Raw genomic sequence first — 22,563 nt, 5'->3', positions numbered from 1 at the left:
AATATACCAAAACACAGCTTAGGTTGTTGTTAATCCACCTATCGTGTCAGATTTTGAAAATATGCTTTACAGCGAAAGCAATCCAAGCGTTTGTGAGTGTAGCAATCAATGCTAGAACAGCTAGCCTTATATTAACTTGGTCACGAAAGTCAGAAAAGCAATAAAAATAATCGCTTACCTTTGATAATCTTCGGATGTTTGCATTCACGAGACTCCCAGTTACACAATAAATGTTATTTTTGTTCGATAAATATTAGTATTATAACAAAAAAACGCCATTTGGGTTGCGCATTATGGTCAGAAAACCACATGCTCGTTCTGTTCCTGAAAGGCAGAAGAAAATTCAAAAAAGTATCAGATTCAAAAAAGAATACTAAAAATATTTATAATCATGCAATCACAATTGAAATTTACCAAAACACAGCTTAGCTTGTTGTTAATCCACCTATTGTGTCAGATTTGGAAAATATGCTTTACAGCGAAAGCAATTCAAGCGTTTGTGAGTGTATGAATCAATGCTAGAACAGCTAGCCTTAAATTAGCTTGGTCACGAAAGTCAGAAAAGCAATAAAATGAATCGCTTACCTTTGATAATCTTCGGATGTTTGTACTCACGAGACTCCCAGTTACACAATAAATGTTATTTTTGTTCGATAATATTAGTATTATAACAAAAAAACGCCATTTGGGTTGCACGTTAGGTTCAGAAAACCACATGCTCGTTCTGGTCCTGAAAGGCAGAAGAAAATTCCAAAAAGTATCCGTAATGTTCGTAGAAACATGTCAAATGTTTTTTATAATCAATCCTCAGGTTGTTTTTAACATACATAATCGATAATATTTCAACCGGACGGTAACCTATTCAATAAAAGAGAGAAAGAAAATGTCGAGCTACCCCTCTCGCGCGCAGGAACTAATCAAAGGACACCTGACTAGTTTTGAAAAATCTTGCTCATTTTTCAAAATTAAAGCCTGAAACTATGTCTAACGCCTGGTCACAGCCTGAGGAAGCCATTGGAAAAGGAATCTGGTTCATACCCCTTTAAATGGAAGAGGGGCAGGCAATGAAACAGGGATGTAAAAAAAAAAAAAAAGCACTTCCGGGTTGGATTTCCTCAGGTTTTCGCCTGCGATCTGGGCCTGAGAAGTAGTCCGTTTACCTTGGGAACGTTATTTTTTATTTTTTAAATGTTTTTTAAATTCTGGCCCCTAGCGTCAAGAAGTTAATTGCCCCTAGTGGTGAAGCCAACGTGTTGATGGAAGTTGGGCAAGTAATGACGTGGAATTAAAATCGCCAGCAAACAAAGGCAGCCCCCGGATGAAGGTTTCCTGCTTGTATATAACAGTTCATTAATTATCAACTTGTTATATTTCTTGTCTTGAGGTGGGATGTATACAGCAGTAGAAGGGTCGGCATTTGATCATCAGGCATTCCAAGATGGGTGAACAATGGGTCGAGACTTTCACTGTACTCAAGTCAGCACACAATTTGCTGTTGATGAAGAGGCATACCCCTCCCCCTCTCGATTTCCCTGAGTCTACTGTCCTGGCAGCTCGGCGAATGGAGAATCCAATGATGGAATATTCATTCAAACTGTTAAGGCACAATTCTGATATTATGTCAGCGGTCCACAATAACAATTTATTTTCAGTCTTGGCTCCGTTGTCCTTGTTATCAGCATTATTTATTTGACACATCATGTCCCTGACATCTGCATATTCCCTCTTCATAGCGAAACCCCATTGGCTGCAAACAATGACCGACGGGGCCCTGTCCATTGAGGAGAACCTGTTCTGGGAGTGTAAGGCAAACGGAAAACCCAAGCCCTCCTACAGTTGGCTGAGGAATGGAGACAACCTAATGGCAGAGGTATGTATGGAGTCTCGCATGTTAAACCACATCAGCATCCCCACATACTGTGCTGTGGTTCAGGATCTCTGAACAGCTGATGGGGTTCAAATTCAGTCTGAGTAAGACATCAGCAGAAAAATGTTTCTGACTTGTTTTAGTGGCTTTTCCAACTTGATGGCCATGGGAAATAAATAGCTTATTAGTGGTCTACTGCTATTGACAATATAACTTTCTTTGTTTTTGTTGAAGCAGCAGGTCAGCATGTTCTACCCCCTCACCCTATCCTAGTCCCAACCTGAGCATACATACCAGAACAGGGTGCTATAAAGTGTTATTTCTTCCCCTCTCTTGTCTCTTCATAGTGTACAAGTAATTACATTTGCGCCTGTGGACATAATAGACTGCTCCAGCAATACATATGCAGATCTGCTTGCTTTCTCGTCCACAGGGCCGGGTGCAAATCGAAAACGGGGCTCTCTCCATAGCAGCATTAAACCTGTCAGACGCCGGAATGTATCAGTGTGTGGCTGAAAACAAACATGGCATTATTTATTCCAGCGCTGAGCTAATGGTGTTAGGTAAGATAGCTTTTCTCTCTGCTTTTTATGTGTGTCTAGATTGCTGTGTGTTTGATCATATTCTTAAAGATAAAACTAACACCCTGCCGTTGCCCTTTTCAACATTCACTCGCAGCCTCATTTAATGCCACTTCGGCTCCAGAGAAGAAAATATGAATCTGATGGAGTGTCTCATTTTACTTTCAATCATTTCATCATATTGATTTTGATACTACAAATGCATTGCACAGTGGCATCAGAGGGCTTTCTCATGTAGATTACATATCGATTTATTCGGAGAGCTTTGCTGAGTTCTTTCTGACTGACTGGATGAGAAATCCAATTCTGTCTTGATATTTAATGACACTGGGGGTCTCAGATGATGACTGACAAAATGTGATGATGACAGACAAAGCCCAACGTTTAGAGAAGCCCATAGTGTGTAGTGAGGACTGGTCTCTATGGGGGAGGGGGGAAATGGCTTCATCGCTGACATGGCTTCATCGCTGAAGCTCTGGAGCAGTTCCTATGGAGATCATGGTTTTGATGCCATTGGATAGAGGAAGGAGGGAGGGAATGACAGTCAATCTCAGCTCAGCACAGTTGATCTGTGAGTTGGTTCAAGTTGTCTTCTTCACGTCCCCCCCTGTGTCTCCTAAAGCATCACCTCCCAGTTTCTCCAAGAATCCACTGAAGCCCCTGCTGAAAGCTCGCTCAGGCAGTGAAGTGGTTCTGGAGTGCAAGCCCCAAGCCTCGCCCCGGGCAATTAGCCTGTGGAAGAAAAGCAATGAGATCGTGCAGAAAAACGAGAGGTAGTGTGAAACCCAGCATGAACAAAGGGCAGTTGTGTGTGATTAGAATATTTGCAGATGTGTGGATGAGTAGGGGGAAAGGCTGATGAGGAGAAAACAAACCCCTGGAAAAATGTAGATATAGATAGTAAATGTTGTATGCGGAGTTTGTGCATGTTGAATGCTTAGCATATGCAAATACCTACATTTCAGTCATTCAGGTTTCAGTTAGGCTTATTTAGTTTAAATTCAAAAATGCACATGCAGATAACCATCTCTTGGATGGCAAGCCTGGGTAGAATGATTGGCATTAGGACACCAATTTCACAGGAAATTGCTAAATGCAAAGTCAATTTTCAGTTTTCTCTGTTGGAATACAAGGAAAAATGTACATGATGTTGAAACGGAAGGCTATTATGCATCCTAGCACTTGGACTGGATTCAAAAATGGTTCTTCTATTCTCTACCCAAGCAACAGCTCAGAATCTCTGTTATTTATCCCTTAGGATTACTCTGCTTGCCAACGGGACACTGAAGATTGTCAACGCAACCAGAAGGGATGCGGGGAGCTACACATGCATCGCTAAAAATCAGTTTGGGACTGCAAGCGCCACCGGAAGACTCCTTATCACAGGTGTGATATCATAACGTGTTCTCACAATAAGCCCGAGGCATCTCCCAAAAACGATTCATTTTGGTTCTTGATTTTAACGTAATTGCCATTTTTAACATCAACTGCTGTCCTTACTGTCGGATATTTTTTATCTACTGTCTTTTACTGATTATTGTACCAATAATTCCAGCCTAACATTTAATGAAAGTGAGCGTTACAATTTTGTCTGTACAACTTCAATTGGTCATTACTATTTTGTCTGTTCATAGACAAGGTTGTAATTTTCCAATTGGAATTCATTTCACTAGAGAGAGTGGTGAAATAGACAATACGTTATTATACAGCAATTAAGTGATGGTCATTATTTATGGGTGTGGTGACGTAATGTGTTGGTGCAGTTATCGGGTACATGTATTGTAAGCGTCCGTCACTACCTCCATTGTTTTTCTCATTAGCTTTTTTAGGTCATACGCCAACAGCTGAACCCTTTAATCTAATGAAATGTAATTATCCTGACCTTTCTCTTACAATGCCCATACTCCACTGCAGCCACCATTGGGAATGTATTCTGCTTGCATAATCCTACTTCAAACATTTCCCCCCAAATTGACCATGCAAATACAAATTGTCAACCAGAAATGTTGTTAAATGTTAGTGAGGCAAGTTCTAGAAGCTAGATACATGTAGCTATGGTGATCCTTGTCATAATAAAAGTTTGATATAGTTATAATCTTAAACACTGGAGTTGTTTGAATTTAGTGGTTGCCACCCAGAGAGTATTATGATGGATACTAAACTGTCGTTGCCTGGACAGAGCCCACCAGAATCACCCAGAGGCCTGCTAACATGGAGATCATTGTTGGCGAGAGTATCGTGCTGCCCTGCCAGATAGCCAGCGATCCAGCCTTGGTTGTGTCTTTCTCCTGGGAATTTAACGGGCAGGTCATAGACTTCCACGGGGATGCCGACCATTTCGACAGAGTAGGAGGGGTAAGTCATCAGCAGCATTGGACCACCGCTGTGAGGCTATTCTACACTCTTCGAAAAAAGGGTTGTTCGGCTGTCCCCATAGGAGAACCCTTTTTGGTTCCAGGTAGAACCATTTTGGGTTCCATGTAGAACCCTCTGTAGAAAGGGTTCTAAATGGAACCCAAAATGCTTCTTCAAAGGGTTCTCCTATGGGGAAAGCCGGAGAACCCTTTTAGGTTCTAGATAGCACCCTTTTTTCTAAGTGTGGGATATTGTTTTCACACAGTGGCAGACTATGCAAAACAAAACAATATGGCTTATTTGAAAACGGTATAATCTCTGTATAATAGGTTGGCTACATCTTAAAAACATCTAAAAGCTCTATTGTCACACAGTAGGCTACTTTATTAAATGTGTATTCAAGAAGAGCACAAATGAAGGATGTGTTGGGATCAAATCTTAGCAGCAGTCTCATCATTGAAGTGTTGCTTCAATGGGCTGTATTTAATTTCCATTGTTTCAAGCTATAGTTTCTCTTTTTCAATGAATCTGCCATGCATATTTCGTCTCCCTGTCTATCGGACAGCTCATTTGAATTGCGATGTTATCCATAAGATAATATAAAAGGTGAAAAGCCACAGTATTTCGTAGGAGATCATGCTAATCCGTAAGATGTTTCTATGGTGGAATAAGCCTGAATAATTAAACTTATTTTTACTTTTCATCCATCTACCTCAAGGGAGAACATTTTGTTATCATCCTTCTTTGCTGTAATTTAATTTGCATACCTATTTATGAATCTTATGCCCTGAAAGAGTTTTATAATGAGTTGGCTGGCATTAACCAAGGGCAAGCCTTGGCACCTGTAAAATCCCTCATTCCTGGAATTAACGATAAGAGACTACTCTTTGTTGAAAATATGTGTTCAGTTTTGATATTCATTTGTTCTGCACTTGTTTAGTTTTAGTTTTAGGAAAATGTTTTCACTGTTTTAGGGATTCATTCCTCACCCCAGGTTCATTGTATGGATATAGTTGGAAAATAACTTAAGGAAATAATAAACGTTGAGGTTGGTATTGGAGTTGAACCCTTCCAATGTTGTGGTCATGCTAAGTTCACTCCTGCGTGGAAATTACAAATGACATTGACATGTGGATACACACATAATGAGAAAGAGTTTTCACAGATTCCATATCCCAATGCCCAAGGAGATTACCAGCTCCTCTCAACAGCTTCTGATGAATGAATTAACATAATTAAACCAGATCTGCCTCATAGCTTCCTGCCTGCCAAAGCATGGGATTTAACCCCTCGTACTCCGGTCAGACATCTGCTGGCTGGTATGTCAGATGTATACATGGCATAAGCATGTTAACCTCTCAGAGGAGAGGAGTGCCATGCCATCCCTTAGCTACACATAAGTGCCACTCTGCTCCACTTGGTCTTTGACTCTGAAACGTGAGGATCCTCAGGCAGTTCATTAGAGGGTATTCATGGATCCACCTGTACCCGAATACCCGAGAACCGGGTCTAGGTCGGATCTGATACGGGTCTCAGGTATGTGTCTTCAGGTCCGTTTAGAATGATTCTCTATATATAAACAAATATTTATGCATATCGGGTCCGGGTGGGAAAGCCCCAGGTCCATTTCGGAACAGGTCTAACTTTTTGGACCGATGAAGACCTCTAGGGTTCATACCCAATTGCAGCCAAGCCAAGTTGTGGTCACTGCCCAGTGAGTTGATGAAATCTGGTGTGACTTGAGTGTGTCTATCCTGGCTAGCCCTCAGGTGAATCATCTCTGCACAAGCACACTCCATTTTAAGTCCTGAAGGATGACATGCTGTGTATGTGTAACAGACCACTTCACCAAGTGAACATTGGCCCTGGATTTTTGGAATGTGAGTCCAACTCCCCAGAGTGATGGTAGCCTTGCTATGTGCCTAATAATTAACTGCAGATACAGTGGTCCAGGTAGAACCCCTTTTTTTTTTATCTCACCCGTCTACACACAATACCCCATAATGACAAAGTGAAAACATGTTTTTAGACATTTTTGCTAATGTATTGAAAATGAAATACAGAAATATCTAATTTCCATAACTATTCACACCCCTGAGTCAATACTTTGTAGAATCACCTTTGACTGCGAACACAGCTTTGAGTCATCTTGTGTATGTCTGTATCAGCTTTACACATCTGGATTTGGGGATTTTCTCCCATTCTTCCTTGCAGATTTTCTCAAGCTCTGTTAAAACTTCTACTTGGTCACAATCCCGGATCCGGGAGCACCCTCATCAGTAAAAAAGCTGACTAGCATAGCCTAGCATAGCGCCACAAGTAAATACTAGCATCGAAATATCATGAAATCACAAGTCCAAGACACCAGATGAAAGATACACATCTTGTGAATCCAGCCATCATTTCCGATTTTTAAAATGTTTTACAGCGAAAACACAATATGTATTGCTATTAGCTAGCCACGATAGCAAAAGACCCAACTGCATATTTTCACCATTTTTTTACCGCATAGGTAGCTATCACAAATTCAACCAAATAAAGATATAAATAGTCACTAACCAAGAAACAACTTCATCAGATGACAGTCTTATAACATATTTATTGTATAGCATATGTTTTGTTAGAAACATTTGCATATTTCAGTTATAAATCATAGTTTTACATTGCAGCCACCATCACAAATCTCACCAAAGCAGCTAGAATAACTACAGAGAGCAACGTGAAATACCTAAATACTCATCATAAAACATTTATGAAAAATACATGGTGTACAGCAAATGAAAGACAAACATCTTGTGAATCCAGACAATATTTCAGATGTTTTAAGTGTTTTACAGCGAAAACACAATATAGCATTATATTAGCTTACTACAATATCCAACCACACAACAGCATTGATTCAAGGCAACGGTAGCGATAGCGACAAAACCGACAAACCTCTCACTGCCTATTGACATCTAGTGGAAGGCGTATGCAGTGCATGTAGACCCATAGATTTCATGCAAATTAATAGGATGGCCCTGGAACAGAGCCCCCGATTTCAGATTTTTCAGTTCCTGACAGGAAGTTTGCTGCAAAATGAGTTCTGTTTTACTCACAGATATAATTCAAACGGTTTTAGAAACTAGAGAGTGTTTTAAATCCAATAGTAATAATAATATGCATATTGTACGAGCAAGAATTGAGTACGAGGCAGTTTAATTTGGGAACGATTTTTTACAAAGTGAAAATAGCGCCCCCCTATTGAGAAAAGGTTTTAAGTTAGATGTCTTCAAGTCTTTCCACAGATTTTTAGTGGGATTCACGTGTGAGCTTTGTATGGGCCACTCAAGGACGTTCACATTCTTGTTCTGAAGCCATGTAAGCCTTGCTTTGGCTGTATGCTTGGCGTCATTGTCCTGTTGGAACTTACATTTTTGCACTCTGAAGCAGGTTCTCTTCAAGCATTTGCCTGTATTTGACTCCATTCATTGTTCCCTCTATCCCTACCAGTCTCCCAGTCCCTGTCGCTGAAAAGCATTCCCATAGCATGATGCTGCCTCTGCCATGCTTCACGGTAGGGATGGTGTTAGACAGGTGATGAGCTGCATACAGGCCAAAGAGTAAAATGTTTGGCTCATCAGACCACTGAATCTTGTGCCTTTTTCTCAGGAGTGGTTTCCGTATGACCACTCTCCAATAAAGCCCAGATTGGTGAAGTGTTGTAGAGACTGTTGTCCTTCCGGCAGGTTCTCCTATTTCAGCCAAAGAACTCTGATTTTCTGTTAGAGTGGTCCTTCTTGCCGGTTGCTCAGTTTGGTCGGACGGCCAGTTCTAGGCAGAGTCTGGGTAGTTCCATATTTTTTCCATTGCCCAATGATGGAAACCACTATGCTCTTGGAAACTTTCAACACTCTAGAAATTGTTTTATAACCTTCCAGAGATATGTGCCTCATCGCAATTCTATCTCGGAGATCTACGGTCAGTTCCTTGGACTTCATGGTATAGTTTTGGCTCTGACATGCAATGTTAACTACGGGACCGTGTGTAGACAGTTGTGTTTCTTTCTAAATCATGCCCAATCAATTGAATTGGCGACAGGTGGACTACAAACAAGTTGTAGTGACATCTCAAGGAAATTGGATGTACCTGAGCTGAATTTGAAGTGTCATAGTAAAGGGGTGTGAATGCTTATGTAAATGAGATATTTCTGTATTTAATTATCAATAAATTAGCTAACATTTCTAAAAACATGTTTTCACTTTGTCATTATGGGGTATTATGTGTAGATGGATAAAAAATATATATATTTAATGCAAAAAATATTCAGGCTGTTACAGCAAAATGTTGAATAAGTCAAGAGTTATGAATACATTCTGAAGACACTGTAAATATGATTCATATCACTCACTTTAAAATATGAATACTATTACTTGTATCGCTCTTCCACATTAATTTATGTAACTATTCTAAACCTCCATGGCAGACGGGAAAATGTACAGAAGCTGTTTCATCACATCTTGCTCATCTTTGGGTTTTTCAACAGTTTATCAGTTTTAGGATCTCAAAGAACAAACGGTTTTATATAGAACAATATTAGCTCCTAGTCTGTGAGACATACTAATTTCTTATCTAATCTGGTTTTTGTAATTATGGAATAATTAGGATCATCTTGCCAATTAGCCGAAATGTGTTTGTTTGTTTTGTGGGTCCTGTGCGAGGCTGAGTAGGGGAACATGCAGTGCCTGAAGGGTAGCCGACAGGATTGTTTGATTAGAACACAGCTGACGTTCTTGTTGGTTCCTGTGTGTCACAAGACTCAGTGGCCTGAGGTCCACATGCAGCTCTGTGCACAGAGCTTCCTCAGTGTTAAAGCTACAGTCACACTTAGAAAGAAAAATAAGGTAGGGGCGCCACCCCCCATTGTTCTGATGTAATACGTGTATTTATTAGTCAACCTACAGCAGGATCACACATGCAATTGCTCAGAGAGAATGATGAAACAGTTCAGAGTGTATTTCCTTTAGATTTCTTGATCTTATACCAGATATTCTTGTTATTGTGTTATTGTTATCCCTTGTAGAGCATTTCAGGAGATCTGATGATTCGTAACATCCAGCTGAATCACGGGGGGAAATATGTCTGTGTTATCGACACCGACGTGGAGAGCTTGTCCGCTTCGGCCATCTTGGTTGTGAAAGGTAAGAGAACCGACTGTTAAGGTTGTATGGGTTCCTCTATGGAATTCATGTTCAGTTCACTCTGGCTATGAGATTCACATTTGTACAGGGACTAATTTCTCCGAAGTGATGACATTTTAAGTTCTTTAGAAAAGTCTGAATGTTGAAATACAATATAGTATCGGCTGTGAATACTTGACCTTAGAGCTTGCAATGAAAAATCTGAAACAGAATTAAAATTGATTCATGCAATAAATTGGAGCTGAATTTAGAAGGCATACTTAATTTTCTAGGCCTATATGAAGAATATTGGTTAATTAAACTTATGCTGTATTCATATTTTGGTGAGAACTGTGCAGACAAATGTACATGTATATAATATCTATAAATATCTTACTTTTTTTTTTACATTTCATGATATGGCATGTTATACAATGTAATGATATGTGGTATTTGTGTAATGAAAACATAACAATTTTATGACATATTTTTGAAATAATGGAAAGACAATATTTGACATCGCTGAATTTGAAAATGGCACACACTTTGACACTGGAACATTTGTGAACGCATCTTCCACAGTGGTAGTTGATATGTGTTTGGAGTAGTGTATCATCTCTCATTATTGTAGCTTATCTCTAGTGATTTACATTGGTATGCACACCCATAACACCCTGTAATAGCAGTCCCAGGTGTTTTGGAAAGCCATTGTTTATTACAGAGAACTTTAATTGGCTCATTTACATACCGACAAAATACCATAGAAACATCTGAATAATGGAACAGTGGAGCAAACAACAACATCATGGCATGCAACCATCTTTGGAGTAGATATCCATGAACACTGTCTGTCATTCTTTGCCTCTTAGTGTTGCGGTCTCTCTCACTCATTCTCTCTCTCTTTCTCTATCACTTCCTCTCACTGTCCATCTTTCTAACACACGCGTATGTTTCACAAATTGTCCCCTCCCATGTTCCTGTCTGGCGTTAGTGATCCCATGCTCTTAATCACTTCTCAGCCTCACTTATCCCACGTCTACATTAAATGTCCCTGTGAAGCCGGATCAAGGACACAGAGCCTAATTAAAGGGAGTGTGATGGCATTGGACCAGCTGTAAAGGCAAGAGGATGATGAGTTGGTAATGGGGGTGTGGTGTTGGTGGTGTTTATGGTGGTGGTGGGAGTGGTGGTGGGGTGTGGAGGCTCACTTTGCTAATTGTCTGATTGAGTCAGGTCCCCCCGGGCCCCCGGACACAGTAGCAGTGGAGGAGATCACAGATAGCACGGCCCAGCTCTCTTGGAGCCTCGGCAGGGACAACGGCAGCCCTATCACCGGCTACATCATCCAGGCCCGGACCCCCTTCACTGTGGGCTGGCAGGCTGTGGACACAGGTAGCTTATACACCTACCATACAGTACATAACAAAGCACACCATAACTATGTTTATCCAGCATGATAATAATGGTCTACTTTCCACTTCCAGTTCCTGAGGTGATCAATGGCAACACACTGACAGCCACTGTGGTGGGCTTGAACGCCTGGGTGGAGTATGAGTTCAGGGTTGTGGCCCGCAACAGTGTGGGCATGGGGGAGCCCAGTCCTGCCTCAGCCAAGACCAGGACAGAGGATACTAGTGAGTGTTTCTCCTCTAGTCTCTCTAAAATACATAGGCAGACACACACACTAACAAACACATACACACATACACACACACTAACACACACTAACACACACATACACATAATTACTGTAGATACAGTATACACAGACCCCTGAAAGCCTTGAAAGGCTGGTTGAACCAGATGTCTTGTGATGGACCATTTACTTTGGGCTGGAATCAGGATGCACATGCGCAGTCTGCAGTGTTATGCACGAAACAGTTGTCAAGTAAAATGGCATTTTCTGAATATTAAACTGAACAGCTAAATCTAAAAAAAATATATATATTCTTCTTTGTGACATTTTGGCATTTGAGTTTGACCATATAGTCCAAAACATGTCGGGTCGATAATATCAAGGGAGAAGTTTGTGGAGTGTAAAACAAAATAAATATTGTGAATGCATTTTACAATTTTTCCCAATTGTTAACACACGTTTGCTGCTGCTACATCTCAGGTACTCATGGAAGCAGCTGCGGACCTGAGCTGCCAGATGGAAACGCACGTTGTCCCAAACTAGAACATACATTTGCTGCTCAGGATCACCTGGTCCTCTCTGCTCTAGCTGAAAAAGATTGTCATGTAAGGTGTTCAGGAAATGAAGGAGATAGGCAGTGTTCTGTGGAGGACCCCATTGTGGATCATAGCTGAGCATATGGTGACATTTTCCCCGCGCTGGCCATTTTCCCCGCGCTACAGTACCTCAATGATGGTGCGTTGACCAATGATGTTCCTTCCTCTCCTCCTCTTCTTTGCTAAATTAAATCCAGCCTCATATATGAATATGAGTTCAGGAGGCATGGGACTTGCATCCAACTCCATTGTTCTCTGATATGACAGTAAATACTGTAATTGCTGTATAGTAAAGTTCACTGTCAACATCAGTGAGTCTCTAATGTTTCAAGAGTGTAATACTACTACATTGCTTACTTGCACATATTCGTACCATTTATCCTTTACTCTTTGAATTCCTTTCGAATGGGTTTCTGTTGATTTGCTTTATCCGTGAGATGGTGTTTCTGTTGATTTGCTTTATCCGGGAGATGGTGTTTCTGAAGGATTTGGGCTGTGGTTGATAAGCTCACTCTGTTGTTGTGGAAGATGGGTTGCTAGATTTCCTGCAGTCTTATGGCATCATTTTTAACTACCATTTGCACAATGGCAGCCTCCTGTTCGTCTGTAAATAGTCGTCTTTCAGTTCTACAAAAACAAAATAGCGTGCAGTACAGTAAACACTACAGTAGTACAGTAGACAAGATAAACATGTTACAAAGTAGTATAGCTCTCAATTTCATACATACAGTAATACGTCAAACATGTACTTTGTTTCCCCTTACATTATGTATTGGAATGTACAGTCTTTACTGGGCTTTATGTGGTACTACTGTCAAGTAGTAAAAGTCGTAGATAGGTCCAATGTCTGCAGTACACACCTATTCTCATTTTGGAATGTCCGGATGATGGATGCTACGGTGAAGTGGCTCAGATTGGGCTGCACTCTCTGCCCAGCCTCTCTCAAGGTCAATCTCTCCACATGGTCCACCATAGTTGCCCGAATTTCATCAGAGATTAATCTCCTTGTTCTTGGTCTACCTCTACCTCCACCTCCATCTCCACCTCTCTCTGCCAAGTTTGCTTCCATTGTTCTCCAAAAACAGGAGTACTCACATGTGGCCTTTTTATCCATGCCAGAGGTCTGATTGCAAAGTGACACATTTCGCAATTAGTGTTTGAAAAGAGAAAGGGATCAATTGGTAATTGAGCTTAGCTTGTTGAACAGTGTTGCATTTCATTTGCACACAAGACATTTTAGTTGTGAAGGTTGTGCCAAAGGTAGAGAATTGTGTGTTGTGTTTTGCCAAATGTTTGTTATGGAATTGCAATCTGAGTGTAAAGCAAAACATGTGCCAATAGTATTGCAGATCTGGTGTCTGGTTCAACTAAATTAGTTACAGGTTTGGGTCATTGTGCCTCATGGGCCAGTTTTAGTGTGTAAACAATTGGGAAAATCTGTAAAGCTGTGTCATGAGACTAGACGTAATGGCATATAGTCCTGTATTTCAGCTATGTTAAAAGCCTTAAAATTGCTCTCTTCTGGGCTTTGCCTTACAGTGCCTGATACAGCTCCCACTGATGCTGGAGGCGGAGGAGGCACAAAATCTGAATTAGTGATAACTTGGGAGGTAAGTCATCTGTCAGGTTTTACTGTTCTCTCCATAGCTGGATAATGTTTTTACTGTTCTCTCCATAGTTAGATAATGTTTTTACTGTTCTCTCCATAGCTGGATAATGTTTTTACTGTTCTCTCCATAGTTGGATAATGTTTTTACTGTTCTCTCCATAGCTGGATAATGTTTTTACTGTTCTCTCCATAGCTGGATAATGTTTTTACTATTCTCTCCATAGCTAGATAATGTTTTTACTGTTCTCTCCATAGCTGGATAATGGCTTTACTGTTCTCTCCATAGCTGGATAATGTTTTTACTGTTCTCTACATAGCTGGATAATGTTTTTACTGTTCTCTCCATAGTTAGATAATGTTTTTACTGTTCTCTCCATAGCTGGATAATGTTTTTACTGTTCTCTCCATAGTTGGATAATGTTTTTACTGTTCTCTCCATAGCTGGATAATGTTTTTACTGTTCTCTCCATAGCTGGATAATGTTTTTACTATTCTCTCCATAGCTAGATAATGTTTTTACTGTTCTCTCCATAGCTGGATAATGGCTTTACTGTTCTCTCCATAGCTGGATAATGTTTTTACTGTTCTCTACATAGCTGGATAATGTTTTTACTGTTCTCTCCATAGCTAGATAATGTTTTTACTGTTCTCTCCATAGCCGGGTAATGGTTTTACTGTTCTCTCCATAGCTGGATAATGTTTTTACTGTTCTCTCCATAGCTAGATAATGTTTTACTGTTCTCTCCATAGCTGCATAATGTTTTTACTGTTCTCTCCATAGCTGGATAATGTTTTTACTGTTCTCTCCATAGCTAGATAATGTTTTTACTGTTCTCTCCATAGCTAGATAATGTTTTTACTGTTCTCTCCATAGCTGGATAATGTTTTACTGTTCTCTCCATAGCTGCATAATGTTTTTACTGTTCTCTCCATAGCTGGATAATGTTTTTACTGTTCTCTCCATAGCTAGATAATGTTTTTACTGTTCTCTACATAGCTGGATAATGTTTTTACTGTTCTCTCCATAGCTAGATAATGTTTTTACTGTTCTCTCCATAGCTGGATAATGTTTTTACTGTTCTCTCCATAGCTAGATAATGTTTTTACTGTTCTCTCCATAGCTGGATAATGTTTTTACTGTTCTCTCCATAGCTAGATAATGGTTTTACTGTTCTCTCCATTGCCAGGTAATGGTTTTACTGTTCTCTCCATAGCCAAGTAATGGTTTTACTATTCTCTCCATAGCCAGGTAATGGTTTTACTGTTATCTCCATAGCCAGGTAATGGTTTTACTGTTCTCTCCACAGCCAGGTAATGGTTTTACTGTTCTCTCCATAGCCAGGTAATGGTTTTACTGTTCTCTCCATAGCCAGGTAATGTTTTTACTGTTCTCTCCATAGCCAGGTAATGTTTTTACTGTTTTCTCCATAGCCAGGTAATGGTTTTACTGTTATCTCCATAGACAGGTAATGGTTTTACTGTTCTCTCCATAGCCAAGTAATGGTTTTACTGTTCTCTCCATAGCCAGGTAATGGTTTTACTGTTCTCTCAATAGCCAGGTAATGGTTTTGCTTAATTGTGCAATTAATTGAATGGAGCAATATTATGATCTGCACTAAAGCCAGCCCTCTCTTCTGTGCTGGCCATGGAGTGCCATTTCTCCCTTCCAATGTGATTCAACTGAGCGACAGCGATTGTTTCTTTGAAGCCCACTTCATCCACAATTATGTGCTAATGCAGGGAGAAAAAATGAAACAATCAGTGATTTCTGCACATCTGTGGGTTGTGGTGTAGGTGTAAGCCAGGGATCATCAACTACATTCAGCCACCGGCCAATGGTCAGGGGGCCTGAACATCATTACAAATCATTTGTGGACTGCAAATTGACAGCAAGAAGCCCAAACAGATATAATATTTGACTAAAACATAATAATTTCAAACCTTGCTTAGATTTGTATATGATCACATACAGTGGGGCAAAAAAGTATTTAGTCAGCCACCAATTGTGCAAGTTCTCCCACTTAAAAAGATGAGAGAGGCCTGTAATTTTCATCATAGGTACACTTCAACTATGACAGACAAAATGAGGAGAAAAAATCCAGAAAAACACATTGTAGGATTTTTAATGAATTTATTTGCAAATTATGGTGGAAAATAAGTATTTGGTCACCTACAAACAAGCAAGATTTCTGGCTCTCACAGACCTGTAACTTCTTCTTTAAGAGGCTCCTCTGTCCTCCACTCGTTACCTTCATTAATGGCACCTGTTTGAACTTGTTACCAGTATAAAAGACACCTGTCCACAACCTCAAACAGTCACACTCCAAACTCCACTATGGCCTAGACCAAAGAGCTGTCAAAGGACACCAGAAACAAAATTGTAGACCTGCACCAGGCTGGGAAGACTGAATCTGCAATAGGTAAGCAGCTTGGTTTGAAGAAATCAACTGTGGGAGCAATTATTAGGAAATGGAAGACATACAAGACCACTGATAATCTCCCTCGATCTGGGGCTCCACGCAAGATCTCACCCCGTGGGGTCAAAATGAGCACAAGAACGGTGAGCAAAAATCCCAGAACCACACGGGGGGACCTAGTGAATGACATGCAGAGTGCTGGGACCAAAGTAACAAAGCCTACCATCAGTAACACACTACGCCGCCAGGAACTCAAATCCTGCAGTGCCAGACGTGTCCCCCTGCTTAAGCCAGTACATGTCCAGGCCCGTCTGAAGTTTGCTAGAGAGCATTTGGATGATCCAGAAGAAGATTGGGAGAATGTCATATGGTCAGATGAAACCAAAATATAACTTTTTGGTAAAAACTCAACTCGTCGTGTTTGGAGAACAAAGAATGCTGATTTGCATCCAAAGAACACCATACCTACTGTGAAGCATGGGGGTGGAAACATCATGCTTTGGGGCTGTTTTTCTGCAAAGGGACCAGGACGACTGATCCGTGTAAAGGAAAGAATGAATGGGGCCATGTATCGTGAGATTTTGAGTGAAAACCTCCTTCCATCAGCAAGGGCATTGAAGATGAAACGTGGCTGGCTCTTTCAGCATGACAATGATCCCAAACACACCGGCCGGGCAACGAAGGAGTGGCTTCGTAAGAAGCATTTCAAGGTCCTGGAGTGGTCTAGCCAGTCTCCAGATCTCAACCCCATAGAAAATCTTTGGAGGGAGTTGAAAGTCTGTGTTGCCCAGCAACAGCCCCAAAACATCACTGCTCTAGAGGAGATCTGCATGGAGGAATGGGCCAAAATACCAGCAACAGTGTGTGAAAACCTTGTGAAGACTTACAGAAAACGTTTGACCTCTGTCATTGCCAACAAAGGGTATATAACAAAACTTTTGTTATTGAACAAATGCTTATTTTCCACCATAATTTGCAAATAAATTCATAAAAAATCCTACAATGTGATTTTCTGGAATTTCTTTTCTCATTTTGTCTGTCATAGTTGAAGTGTACCTATGATGAAAATTACAGGCCTCTCTCATCTTTAAGTGGGAGAACTTGCACAATTGGTGGCTGACTAAATACTTTTTTGCCCCACTGTATATCTCTCTATTATGCGTGGGAATACTTTGGAACAGATTTCCTAAATTAAAATCACTTGGAGCTGATTTGCTAGTATTTTAGTCTTTTTTATAAATAAAATACATATAATAATTTTTTGCTCAGAAAACTAGGGTGCCAAATATAATCACAGCCATTTGGGGAACCCTTGTGTAAACACTACATCTAATCATTGCAACCAAGGTTGAAGACCTCTTTGGCAGGTGCTTGACGACAAACGCAGGGGTGTCAGTGTATTTGTCTGTATGCGTTTTAATATCACTATAGTTTTGTGTTTCGCTCCCAGCCCGTGCCTGAGGAACTGCAGAATGGAGAGGGCTTCGGTTACATCATCGCCTTCCGGCCGCTGGGTGCCATCACTTGGACACGAGTGGTCATCTCCACGCCCGGGGTGGCCCGATACATCTTCCGCAACGACACCATCCCGCCTTTCTCGCCGTTCGATGTGAAGGTTGGGGCGTACAACAACCGTGGGGAGGGCCCCTTCAGCTCCATAGCCACAGTGTTCTCAGCAGAGGAAGGTAAAGGAAACGGCTGCCAATGGAAGTCACGCTGAAACCGTACCTAATCTTTTCATTCTGGAGGCACAACCTTCTATAGTAAAGATGGAATACATTGGTTCAGACACTTTCCCCCTCAAGCTGGGAGTGTCAACTTGATATTAGTTATTGCAGGGGTAGATTACAGGAAATCCTAGCAGACACTTACTACATACACTGGGCTGTCAGTGAGGTACTGTGTTATTTGAATTTGCCATGCAAGTCAGATCCCAATAACAACCAAGCGGAGGCAAAAGCTCTATCCAGTGAATCTACAGGTCTATTCTCTGCTTTCCTCTCGTTCCTATTTATTTTACCTTTATTTAACTAGGCAAGTCAGTTAAGAACAAATTCTTATTTTCAATGACGGCCTAGGAACAGTGGGTTAACTGCCTGTTCAGGGGCAGAACGACAGATTTGTACCTTGTCAGCTCGGGGATTTGAACTTGCAACCTTTCGGTTACTAGTCCAACGCTCTAACCACTAGGCTACCCTGCCGCCCCTATTAGCGTGTTTGATGGTGTTGAATGAGTCTGTGGGCTTCTCACCAGCTCTCTATTTCTGCAGTACCAATTGAGGCTCCTAGGAGGGTTTGGGGCAGGAGTGTATCTGCAGCTACAATTGAAGTGATCTGGGAAGCCCTCCCCGTCACCCCTGAAAGAGTGCTGGGTTATGAGGTAGGATTCACTCAATTTACTCAATAAAACAACACATACGGATTGCCATTTCTAGTGTTTATATGTAAAGCAGTAGCTTAATTTATTCTATTTGAACACACGGTTCTTGAAATATCCCCTGGGGTGCTGTGTACTGTAACATCTCACTGCATAAGATATCATGAGGAGTTCTGTAACCTTGACAACATTTTGTTAATATGTTGACTCCTATACGTACTGTATATGTCCCAGCACTGCTTAGAGCAGCTGTGTCTAACGACCACCACCATTGAGCTGCAGCAGCTTTTATAGCCGGTTGAGAAAAGCTCTCATCCATCCATTTAAGTACGCAAGAAGAGCTTTTCCTTTTCTCCCAGTGCTCTTTCAATCCTGCTCACCTCTGCCCCCTGGAACAAAACCCTTTGGTTGCCATGGCACTGGCTATATTGTGTTGATACAATAGTGCTATCAGGTCAGCAAACAGGATTGGCGAGAGAGGGGCTTTTAAGGGGGTAAGCTGTTAGTATGCATCTTGAGCCTTAGAGGTTGGGTACAGTGGAGGTCATAGGATTGTGAAAGAGATGACACCTTTCACAGACAGATGCATTAGTATTGTTTGTGTTAGTAGTCAAACTGGCAGGATAGGTCTAATCTGATAATATGCCCATCTACTTTTTTTCCCACCTTTATTTAACCAGGTTAGCTAGTTGAGAACAAGTTCTCATTTACAACTGCGACCTGGCCAAGATAAAGCAGAGCAGTGCGACAGAAACAACAACACAGAGTTACACATGGAATAAACAAGCGTACAGTCAATAACACAATAGAAAAAACATAAAGTCTATATACAGTGTGTGCAAATGGCACGAGGAGGTATGGCAATAAATAGGCCATAGTAGCAAAGTAATTACAATTTAGCAGATTAACACTGGAGTGATAGATGAGCAGATGATGGTTTGTAAGTAGTGATACTGGTGTGCAAAAGAGCAGCAAAGTAAATAAAAACAATATGGGGATGAGTTAGGTAGATTGGGTGGGCTATTTACAGACGGACTATGTACAGCTGCAGCGATCGGTTAGCTGCTCGGAGAGCTGATGTTTAAAGTTAGTGCGGGAAATGTAAGTCTCCAGCTTCAGCGAATTTTGCAATTCGTTCCAGTCACTTGCAGCAGAGAGTATGGATCTAGATCTACAGTGTGGATCTAGTTTTTTACTCCAGTATGGTATATTGTTAAGCTTTTTTCATGAAAAATGTGTATCGAATAGGTTCATTTAGTTGCATGGCCAATACCAGGAATATAGATGTGTCTATCCCAAGAGCAGACTTCACATTTTCTCTCTAATTATTTACTTTACTCTTATGTCACTTAATACCCGAAACATGAATATTGAAAATGACCCTAAACTAGCATTGGATTATTTAATTTGCTTCATCAAATATCTCTTCACCTGCACCGTTAATTGAAAGCTAATACCCCCAAGGAAAGTAATGAATTGCTCTGTCTAGTGTTAAAGAGAATACGATATTCCTCCATGCTGTAGCTGGATGTGTTCATTTCTAAGTATAGAAACTGTACTTTTATCATTGAAAATACAGATTTGTAAGGGGAATACATTTTATTGAACCAAAAACAGTGGATCTTAAACACATTATTGTGACAAGAATATCCCTATACTGTGTTAAACAAGCCCTTTGTCATTTTACTTATTGAGGTTACTCTTGGGTGCCTTTGTAGAATGACCATGGGCTAGAGATTATGTGTATCAAAAATTGAAGACTCATATATCATTGATTGGGAAGCCAGTCCTCCACTGCACACCAAATGGCATTACAGATTGAATGATGATGCTGTTTTAATAATGTGAGGTTTTTTTAAAGTCCCTTTGGCTACAATTAAATTGCTTGTGTCTGATATCTCAATCTCTTGTTGTTTTCTTTCCATTGGTTAACAGGTGGTGTACTGGGAAGATGACACCAAGCCTGACACAGTAGGCAGGGTGAGAACCTCTGGAAACTACTCAGCTGTTAATGTGACCGGACTGAGCGCTAACACACAGTATTATCTAGCTGTGTGCGCCTTTAACACTGCAGGGACAGGGCCACAGTCTACACACATCAACGCCACCACCAAGAAGCCAGGTGAGTGAATTTCATTTCCATGTACGTTTTAGTCATTTAGCAGTTGCTCTTATCCAGAACGACTTACAATTAGTGCATTCATCTTAAGATAGCTAGGTGAGACAACTACAATTATCCCAGTTGTAGTAAGTACATTTTCCTGCAGCTGTTTGGGGGATTGTACTGTATATACATTTTTACTTAAACATTTAGGGGGAACAGAAACTCATTATTTTGTAAAACTATACAAGTATTATATGAACATCTCTCTGTTCTTCTCTCTCTTAGCACCAGGCCAGCCTCCTTTGAATGTAGAGTGGACCATGATTGGCTCTCTGCTCACTCTACACTGGGGTCCTGTGATAGCCATGGAGACAGAGGCAGAGGTCATCGGATATCTTGTATGTCTCATGTCACTGTGGCTCTATTCTTTTGTCAAGCACAACACGACCATCTCAAACCCACTCTTTCCATCATATTGGTAAGGTTTTCCACAGGGACAAAACATCCATAGCTCCAACCAGCAAACCTCACTGTACTGTCACCAAGCATTAGGAGCCATTTTATCATCCAATCAGCAAAATCAAGTTTAAATTCCCTCACTCTTCACTGCTCATTTCAGCCAATCTTTCATTTTTGATTGTGTGTTTTGCATTGCTGTTTCTAGGTGCTGTTGAGAAGACACCGGTACAATGACGTAAACAGCATCATAACAAACAAAACCAGGATGGAGCTGACGCTGTCTCCCAACGACAACTACCTGATCCAGATCAAGGCCCTGAGTGAGGGCGGTGAAGGTGTGGGCAGCGAACCCATCCACATCCACAAATTAAGTACGTTTGCCATTTCCTCTCTCTACCCTCTCCTCTCCATGTGTTCCTTGATGAAGCTTTAACGATGATTAAATCAGCCAAAGAGAACATTTATTTTGGGCTCTTGCATCCCTCTTCAACCATGTGTAATAAACTTCTTTCGGGTGCAAGAAATGCGACCTTTTTAGAAATGCATGTGTGGTGCAATCCATCTCTGCCATTGGGTTATTATTCCTTGTTAACTTCCCAGCTCTGCGCCATATAAAATAGTACAATTTCCCCCCCTCCCCTCCCCCAAAGAGATCTGCTCTCTGATGTGATATAAGCCTCATCATCTCTGTGTACTTGGCCTATCCTGTTGAAAGCCATTAATAATAGAGATATGGAAAGCACTATGTAATTCACAGTTGCCCTTTGATTTACAACGACTTGTCATCAAATTTAGCAGATAGAGACAGAAACTGCCCCGATTGTTAGTTTTTTTGCTCTTTTTGAAAAGTGGAATTTTCAGTTCTTGAAGAGCTTCTTTGACTGCTGGTTTGTGGTTTCAGGCATGAGCGCACGAGGCTCGGGAGGATCTAGTCTCAATCCGCTATTGCTGTCTCATCTCATCTCATTCCTCATCAGCTCTCTCCTCCTCCTCAACTCCTCCTGGTGATGTCTGGACAAAGTCACAGCCCTCCTACCGGCCCTCCTCTCGCCCTCTCCTCCAGCAGCCTGCTCCTGCATTCAGATAGGCATGGGTGCAACCCTCTGTGGCAGTGCTGGACAGAACAGGAACTTTGAAGGGGCCATGCATTGAGGATATAAATTATGTTCTGTAGAAAACATGAATTTGTGTGCATGATATTTTACAGTTTCCTCATGTCATAAGTGCTGTCATGCTGTTAAACCATTTTGGGAAATCTTTTTTTCCAACGGAATATACTTCTATTTGGGAGTACTGATGTCTACATTATATATGTACAGTTGAAGTCGGAAGTTTACGTACAACTTAGCCAATTACATTTAAACTCAGTTTTTCACAATTCCTGACATTTAATCAGAGCAAAA

The 22,563-nt window shown here is 40.9% G+C and overlaps 1 protein-coding gene across 3 annotated transcripts in view; it reads left to right on the top strand.

The window, feature by feature from the left end:
- Positions 1 to 22,344, top strand: part of LOC129851135 (contactin-3-like) — a 106,017-nt gene extending 83,673 nt beyond the window's left edge. Inside the window, exons 9-23 of one of the 3 annotated variants that reach the window (XM_055917443.1) lie at positions 1,734 to 1,870; positions 2,301 to 2,430; positions 3,071 to 3,221; positions 3,707 to 3,834; positions 4,628 to 4,803; positions 9,866 to 9,983; positions 11,196 to 11,354; positions 11,447 to 11,596; positions 13,734 to 13,804; positions 17,671 to 17,905; positions 18,491 to 18,600; positions 20,533 to 20,719; positions 20,987 to 21,084; positions 21,366 to 21,531; positions 22,062 to 22,344. In XM_055917443.1, the coding sequence (XP_055773418.1) occupies positions 1,734 to 1,870; positions 2,301 to 2,430; positions 3,071 to 3,221; positions 3,707 to 3,834; positions 4,628 to 4,803; positions 9,866 to 9,983; positions 11,196 to 11,354; positions 11,447 to 11,596; positions 13,734 to 13,804; positions 17,671 to 17,905; positions 18,491 to 18,600; positions 20,533 to 20,719; positions 20,987 to 21,084; positions 21,366 to 21,531; positions 22,062 to 22,168 (2,123 nt within the window). In that variant the 3' untranslated portion in view covers positions 22,169 to 22,344. Of the gene's footprint in view, positions 1 to 1,733; positions 1,871 to 2,300; positions 2,431 to 3,070; positions 3,222 to 3,706; positions 3,835 to 4,627; positions 4,804 to 9,865; positions 9,984 to 11,195; positions 11,355 to 11,446; positions 11,597 to 13,733; positions 13,805 to 17,670; positions 17,906 to 18,490; positions 18,601 to 20,532; positions 20,720 to 20,986; positions 21,180 to 21,365; positions 21,532 to 22,061 lie in introns of those variants that run through there. The other 2 variants (XM_055917442.1, XM_055917444.1) reach the window with 2 other exon arrangements.
- Positions 22,345 to 22,563: the final 219 nt, after the last annotated feature.

This window comes from Salvelinus fontinalis, chromosome 3, assembly GCF_029448725.1.
Source record: "Salvelinus fontinalis isolate EN_2023a chromosome 3, ASM2944872v1, whole genome shotgun sequence".
NCBI lineage: Eukaryota > Metazoa > Chordata > Actinopteri > Salmoniformes > Salmonidae > Salvelinus > Salvelinus fontinalis.
This window is presented reverse-complemented; position numbering and strand designations above follow the sequence as displayed.